At 38.2% G+C, this 8,645-nt stretch overlaps 1 protein-coding gene across 2 annotated transcripts in view; it reads right to left on the bottom strand.

Annotated features, from left to right (window-relative positions):
* Nucleotides 1-1,677: 1,677 nt before the first annotated feature.
* The window catches only part of med19 (mediator complex subunit 19), a 35,087-nt gene continuing 28,119 nt past the window's right edge, over nucleotides 1,678-8,645 (bottom strand). The window contains 3 exon segments of one of the 2 annotated variants that reach the window (NM_001101806.1): nucleotides 1,678-1,969; nucleotides 2,084-2,181; nucleotides 4,304-4,397. In NM_001101806.1, coding sequence (NP_001095276.1) covers nucleotides 1,913-1,969; nucleotides 2,084-2,181; nucleotides 4,304-4,397 — 249 coding nt within the window. In that variant the 3' untranslated portion in view covers nucleotides 1,678-1,912. 2 annotated transcript variants of the gene reach the window in all.

The following is an 8,645-nucleotide window of genomic DNA, read 5'->3' as shown; positions in this document are numbered from 1 at the left end:
AGCCAGTACGACTGATGTGGGGAGAGAATTCCACAACTTTCTCGTGTCAGTTGGAAGGACCTACTAGTAAATAAAGCATTAGAGAGATTATTATATGATCCCCTTATATATTTATACATATACTTGATGGACGTATGTCTTTTTTCAACCCAACTTACTATGTTACTATGTTATTATGTCACCTCTTAAGCGCCTCTTCTCCAGTGTAAACAGACCCAACTTGGCCAGTCTTTCTTCATAACTGAGACTTTCCATACCCTTTACCAGCTTAGTTGCCCTTCACTGGACCCGCTTTAATTTAATAATGTCCCGTTTGATCACTGGAGACAAAAACTGAACAGCATATTCTAGATGGGGCCTTACCAGCGCTCTATATAGGGGAAGAATAACCCCCTCCTCCCGTGAATCTATACCCCTTTTAATACAGCTCAAAACCTTGTTTGCCCTTGCAGCTGCTGCCTGGCATTGCTTGCTACAGCCAAGTTTATTATCTACAAGGACTCCAAGGTCCTTCTCCATTATGGATTTGCCAAGTGCAGTCCCATCAAGGGTATAAGTGGCTTACATATTTTTACATCCCATGTGCATAACTTTACAATTATCCACATTTTTTTGGGGGGGCTTTTTGAACAGTATATTGGAAATCCATTCCTTACCTGGGTAAAAAAGGGGTTTACACAAGTAAGACACTTATCTCAGACGCCCACATTATATATATATATATATATTCATTCGCAAATCTTAAAGAATACCCCTCAGTAGCTTGTGACTCTCATATTTACAAGCAAGGCACTTATGCACAAACGGTGATTCGTGCTATTCCACCACAGGAAATTGATAATCCAATAGACCGTCTATTTTATTTAGCCACAATTAAACCTTCCAAGTCCATCCTTTATAAAGTCTAGAAAACTCCATTATCCAAAAGGGATTTTGGAAGAGGCGTGGGAAAATGGTTACAACAAATCCCTAATCTTAGCCCTATATTTTAGATCTCTATCATTTCTCAATTCAAGCCATTTTCATGTTATGTTTTGGATATACTATATAGGGGTTATTTTTCCACAGAATTACATAAGAAAGTGGGTTGGTCTTTCATTGTCTATGGTCCTGTCCTTCGATCAAACAATTTTGGGAATCAGTCATTTTCTATTGTAAAGATACATTACATGTTCAGATAGATCTTACTCTTTTATGGGCTATTTTTGGAGATACAGCAAAAATTTCAAAGGCAGACAAGAAATTAGCAAACATAATTTCAGCAGTCAGTAGAAAAGACATACTGCATTGTTGGATCTTACCCCAACCTCCACCATTTAATATGATGCTTACCAAACTTGATTTTGCCTATCGTATGGATTGGCTGGAAGTTACTCTTAATAGACAACGCCAAGCTGAAACCTTTTTTGATACCAGGGTAAAATACGTGCAAACATTATCCCCTACATGACAAAAAATACTTTATACATTCAGGCTCATCACTTGGTATATGTCTAAAGGAGTTAGCAGAGAGAAACCCTTTAATAAATTTAACTTAAATACACAAGGATATTGACCAAAGCTCCGACGTAATGGTAGTTGAAACAGCGGCTCGATGAGGAAAGTCAGAGAAAGAGTGTGTAGACCCAACTCAGTTCATGTACATAACCCTGTTTATCAATGCAATGGCATGTTATATTTTATGTATATGTATTTTATTGGTGCAAATAAAAACATAAAAAAAAAATAAAAAAAAACAGCTAAGCAGTTTCATGCTTAAAATAGGGAGAAGCTTGTAAGGAAAAAAAAAAAAGCTTACATTTCAAAATATTTGAGAAATAGGAAATAACTAAACAATGTCCTCTGAAGGTGGGTGAATTTTATTAATAAAAAAAATTAAATACAAAACAGAGAAATCTGAAGAAGAAGTGTCTTAACGCAATCCACTTTGTGAACTCCCTGCTCCAGGATGCTCTGGACTATGGCGACTCTGAAAATAGAAGCATAAAAAAAGAAGTAAAGTATCAAAAATACCTAAGGACTGAAACAAAGGTGTATAACATTTCTTTTAATATATTATGCATAAGATGCACATAGGTCTTACTTTCTTTTTCTTCTTATCTTTTTTCTTCCTTCTTCGCTCTGGGTCATCTTCTCTTTGTTTCTTTTTCTTCTTTCTGTGATCAGAATCTGATGGTGTCTCTAAAATACAGAACATACACACAGACATTATATATATCCTTGAGAAAGGTCCTAATGAGGTTCCAGCACATTTTTGTATGGTACCGCCATACGGCAGCAGCATTGAGATTTCTTGTAATAGAGTCTGTTGCCCCCCCACGTCGGGGAGGCAACAGACTCTTACAGCTCTAAAAAAGAGAAAAGTTTTGGATTCACAATTTGCAAACATTGCATCCAAGGGGGCTTAACAGAGAGTATGATTTGTATACCTTTATTTAAGAAATCTTTTTCCAATATGATGGCTATGTGGGCATCCACACATGATTCTTTTGCTTACTACAACTGCATAGGATGTTGTATATATGACTTTTTATTTTGACAATTGTCAACCAGGGTATTAGTATATGGTATAACTTTTTCTTTTTTAGGTAATATTAACACCGTTTTCTTTTTGCTTTATGCTCCGTTCGACGGTATGAGAGATAACCCTGGTATATGGATACTTTATATGTATGTAACTCACAAAATTCCCTTTAACATCTAGTAACTTGATTGGGGGAGTGGTCAATGGGCTTGCCCCTATTTATACCCTGTGTGCTATGTGTTCTTTATCTTGTTACTTGACAAAGAGGCGGGAGCCTCGAAACCTTGCATTTTTTCTGCATAATGCAGTAAACTTTTCTTTTCTTTCATCATATTTCATATTATATATAGATATAATACATATAATATATCTTATGAATGTTTGTACAAAAAACGTGACCAAATGTGTTTTCAACTGAGTGCAGGTATTTTCCCTCACTGCCTGAAGGGTTGTTCATTCATTTTTTTTCTTGGTATGTAGTCATGCAATTTTTTATTGATGGAGTGCTGAAATAGTTTTTCAAAGCCAAACAGCCAAAAAATGTTTGCTCTGCACGCTTACAAATTTAGTAATATTGTTATTTTTATTACTTATCTTACTATTCAGCCCCTCTTATTCATGTTTCAGTCTTTCATTTAACCCACTGCCTGGTTTCTAAGGTATACAAGACCCTAGCAACCAGATTAGCTACTGAAATTCTAAACTGAAGAGCTGCTGAAGAAAAAAAGGTTAAATTACCAAAAAATAAAAACCAATTGCAAATGGTCTTAGAATATCAATGTCAACATCATATAAAAAGTTAAAGGTGAACCACCCCTTTAATGTTAGCTCTTCCATTCCTTCTACCCCTTTCAACTCTGCCCAGTAACTCAGTTTTTAAGAGGGCCAAATAGCAGACATGGATGCATCGTTTTTGACTAACGCAATGATGAGCATGTTTGTACAAACTATATCACCAAATGTGTCTTCCTTTTTTAAACCGAGTGCAGGTGTTTTACCTCACTGCTTTTTCTTAGTATGCATTTATGCCATTTTTATATTTATGGAGTGCTGGCTATGGAAGGGATAAAACAGATTCTCAACTTTTGTGTTTATATGACAAAAAGTCGTGATTTAAGGATTCAGGATTTAAGGATTCAGGATTTAAGGATTTTGACTCTTTATTTTGCCTAGAAAAGTACAGAAGAACATGCACAAGGTGTATGATATGGACTGGAGACAATTGCCTGGTGGTAAAGGGGTTAAAGGGATTCTGCACAGAAGTTTTTTTTATATTTAATTTTGAAATTTGGCATGGAGCTGGAAATGTTGCTAATTTCAAGTCATGTGACTTGTGCTCTGATGAACTTCAACCCCTCTCTACTGCTACATTGCAGTGTCACTCCCCAGCAGCTGATCAGCAGAACAATGGGAAAGTAGCAAGATAGCTGCTACCTTATTACTGTATTGCTAAAAATGCTCCCATGCCCATACCTAATGGTATATATGATAGCACTCAATGTTAAAAATCCAAGTCTGGCTCACCCAATTCATGACTCAAATCAACATGATTGTTGATTCAAGGCTAACAATTTAAATGGTGAATTATTTGCAATGTAAGTAGTGTAATTTAGAAATAAAAGTACATAACATTTATCACAGAATCCCTTTAATGTTCCCACTCAGTCAGGTAATTTAGTGCTAGCGGAAAGCAGAGCCCAGTAGGGGCAAGACTATTGTTTTGTTTGCCACAATTGAAAGTCTGTGTCTGAAAGTTCTATCAACTTTCTATGATCTAACCTGGAGGTGCGGGTTCCTGGGTTCTGCTTTGTTTGTGTTTTTTATTTTTCTTCTTTGGTGGTTGAATATGCATCAAACGACACTGTTCTGGAAGCTGAAAAACAAAGAAAGTGTTTAATGTTTTTTAAAAAACATTTACTTTTTTGCATTTCAGTTGATGGATGTGGGGATGAGAGTTCCTATCAGGCACAGTGAAGAGCCTGTGCAGTTGATGGCCCTCTTTGGACATAAGTTGGCATAAACAGCCATTTAAATGATAACTGACCACACCCCAAAGGAACAGTAACGCCAAAAAATTAAAAAGTGAATGGAAGTAATTAAAATATAATGTACTGTTACCCTGCATTGTTAAAAATTGGTGTATTTGTTTCAAAAACACTATTAGAGTTTATATAAATATGCTGTTGTTTAACCATGGGGGTAGATATTTAGTTTGAAAAGGAGAAAAGACACAGGTTACATAGCAAATAAGCTCTGTAGAACACGGTTGGTTTTGATTCCTGTGTTATGATTAAATCCATTGTAGTCTGCAGAACTTATCTTCTATTTAATCTGTACCATTTACCCTATTTCAATTTGAATGGCTACCAACATGGCTATGTATTTATTTAAAACATAGCAGTGTTTCCGAAGCAAACACATCAGTTTTGCCAGTGCAGGGAAACAGATGATTATATTTTAATTACTTTCAAGCACTTATTTTTTGATGCTGCTTTTCCTTTAAGCGGCTGCCTCATTATACTTGGTTAGAACCCACTGTTAAAGAGTCCCATGTAGATAGTGGGGTATATACGTTACAGAGTAGTTATTCTGTAACTACTCAGGTGGTAAATATAATGTACTGTATGATAAATAGTTAACTGTATATATTCTAAATATTATCTTTTGTTTAAATAATGAAGCAGTTGTTACAAAACAAATGATTATGTACCTACAAAGGTTCAATATTTTATTACATGAATATCATTTACATTTATGAACTCTGGCAAGAGTATTATTCCTTTAGGAACTCTAAACACAAAAAAACTTACTAGTGCGGGACAACAGTACATAATATATTAATTATTTTGATACATTTGCACTTTCGGTGTTATTGTTCCTTTAAAGGACAAGGAAAGGCTAAATCACTTGTGGGTGCCAAAATGTTAGGCTCCCCCAAGTGACTTTAATCGCTTATCTTGTACCCCGGGCTGGTGCCCCTGTTAGGAGAACACAGCACCAGGCCGGGGTACCTGTAGCGATGCGCTTCCTTCTTCCTGCTTCGTTTAGCAGTGACTATACGATAGGCGCATGCACAGTAGAGTGAAAAGCCGACTTCTCTGTTTAAGTTCGGCTTTTCACTCTACTGTGCATGCGCTCGCACGTAAGCAGGAAGCGCTGCAGGTACCCCGGGCTGGTGCTGTTCTCTCCAAACAGGGGCACCAGCCCGGGGTAAAAGGTAGGCGATTTAAGTCACTTGGGGGTGCCTAACATTTTGGCACCGCCAAGTGACTCTGACATTGCATGTCCTTTAAGCAGTGACAGTTGAGGGTGGAGGAGTTAGGCTTTAGCAAGCACACAGTGAATAGGCTGGAGCAGGTTTAAAACATCCTCTCGCCAATTAGCTTAAAATATCTATGGATGAAACTTGTTCTAAGGTATTTTCCTTTATGTAAAGAGGAGTGTTGCTAAATTGCCAAAAGACAAGGGGACTCAGCCCACAGCCAGAAGTACTGTATGTGCCATATTTCTAAGGCAAAGACAATTTCAAGCTCCTCAGAGGTCATAACCGGTAGTACAGGTACAGTAAATATTTAATTATTCACCCCACTGAATACTAATACATTGAAGCAATTTTGAGATTGTCAGCAAGCATCAAATTGCAGATCAAAGCTCCCTTTCTAGTGGTGCCTCTTGTGTTGCAACTAAGATTAGAGCATGCGAAATAAGGCAAAAGAATATATTTAAAATATTTTTTTAAGGCAACACTGTTAAAGATTGTGTGTTGTATGATTATATGTATAGAAATGCTCTAGATTTACCCTGATGTGAACAGGTTTCCTTGCTGCACTACAAACCTGTTCAAAATATAGTAATAGTAGCATCCTTCTCTCCCTCAGACCGAGACCACAATTCTGTGAATGCTTATTACAATGCAGTTAAAGCATTTCTGTTATGAAAAGAGAGTCCAATCACAGGTGGGGAGGTTTTTGCACATGCGCAGACAACTCTTAGCAGCCATCTTGGAAAAGCAACGTATTATGGCAGCACGAAGTGCAACTAATGTGATATACTTTGCTGGATAGAACAGAGGTAAAGTAGGCATTATATCTCTGAAATAAGGATTAGGCAGAGGAAAAGTGCCTCTAAGATGCAGAACTGTTACAAAAAAAGGGTTGCCCTTGTCCTTTACTACTTCTAGACCTGGAGGTCTTGCAGCATCCCATTTAAAAAAAAAAAAATGATGAATCTTTCCTGGAAGCCTGAGAGGTCTTTCAGAGAGCAATACCAACTTGGCTTAAAGGAAAAAAATGGTGGCATCATTGCGGGTGCCTGATTGTATTCACTTATCCAATACTCTGGACTAGTGCTCCTATAAGCAAAAAACTGGCTGTGCATGTGTCAGCCCCTTGATTGCAGGGAAAGAAGACTGAAGAGGATCGCTATACACGGAGGTGGCAGGAGGGACCCAGGAAACGGAGCAGCATCTTCTTCCTGTGAGTGGTAAGTGGGCGATGCGTGGGGGGGGGGGGGCGGCAAGAGACAACAGGCACGTAGTAGCAATGTGCTTGTTGTTTCCTATGGGGCCCCTGGGTGATCACGCCCCAGGGGCCACTCGTTCCCAGCCTCTGCTCGTTGCTTAGGGGCTGGGGAACAAGCAGGGAGTGAAGGGGTGGCTTTAGAAACCACTCCTCCGCTCCCAAACCCGGAAGTGCAGCACAATGTAGAATTTACGTTGTGGCACTTCAGTACTCTTATCCACAGAAAGTAGATCCAACGTAGTGTGGCACTCAAAGGGTTTATAGAAGTGTTGGTGTTGACACTGGTAAGAAAAAAACATGCTTAGAGGCATGACAGCTGGAACTTCCATCAGGTACAAGAAGGCCAATAAAGCATGCAAAAAAGCAATCAGATAACCTAATTTAGAGATGGAGAAGGGTGCTGCAATGAGGAGTGAAATTAATCTAAAATTATTTTTAAATATACAAATTGTAAAAAAATGAACCAAAAAAGGATGGAACCCTTATTAATCAGAGGAAGGTCAGCGAAACACCAAAAAAAATAGAGATTCTGAGCGGTTATTTTTTGTCTGTACACAGCTGAGGAACCAGCTAATGAAGGTTTCCAAACCAAAACCTGAAAGACATGGAAGAAAACGTAAAACTACCATTCGAATGGATAGAATAGTCAAACACCACATTGACTGGCCTAACGAGAAATGGCACAACTTTTTGGGGACTGATGAAAGCAAGATTGTTCTTTTTGGATCTAGTGGCCACAGACAGTTTTTAAGACAACCCCCAAACACTAAATTCAAGCCACAGTACACCGTGAAGAGAGTGAAGCATAGTGGTGCAAGCATGATATAGGGATGTTTCCTCATACTGTGATGTTGGGCCTATTTATTGCATAACAGGGATCATGAATCAGTTTGAATACATCAAAATATTTGAAGAGGTCATGTTGCCCTTATGCCAAAGAGGAAATGCCCTTAAATTGGTGTTTCAACAAGACAACAACCCCAAACACACCAGTAAATGATTAACATCTTGGTTCCAGACCAACAAGATTGACGTTATGAAGTAGCCAGTCCAATCCCTGGACCTTAATCCAATAGAAAACTTGTGGGGTGACAAAAATGCTGGGATACCTTTTCACAGGTGCCAGAAGGATTTCTGTGGTTTTATTGCATTTTTATCGCTGTATAAGTGTTCCTGATCTGTTTTTAGCATAGCTTTGCCATGTGTAACTTTGGTGTAGAAAAATAACTTTACCTATTTTGAATTCATCAGAACGTGTACTTTCCAAAAATATACAGTTTTCTGGGGTCTCCGTATAGTTAGGGGGTGTTAAGGCACATAATACGCTGTCAGGGTGCTCTGTATGCAAAAGCGGAGATGGCAGGCGAGAAATCCATATGCGCTATTTTCATTTTGGGGTCAGTACATACCGCAGACTTTGGTATATCTATGCATTTTGGGCATCAAACTGTTCAGTAGACCTTAGTTGTTCCTATTTGGGGTGATTTGCCTCTGTATGCAAGAAATTGTGTGAGATAAATGCAGCAAATTGCAACATTTTTAGGCGATTTTCTGAAATGTCATAAAAATCGGCAGGAAACAGGAAAAGCTTTGTGCTTGGT

Source organism: Xenopus tropicalis, chromosome 7 (genome assembly GCF_000004195.4).
Source record: "Xenopus tropicalis strain Nigerian chromosome 7, UCB_Xtro_10.0, whole genome shotgun sequence".
Taxonomy (NCBI): domain Eukaryota; kingdom Metazoa; phylum Chordata; class Amphibia; order Anura; family Pipidae; genus Xenopus; species Xenopus tropicalis.
This window is presented reverse-complemented; position numbering and strand designations above follow the sequence as displayed.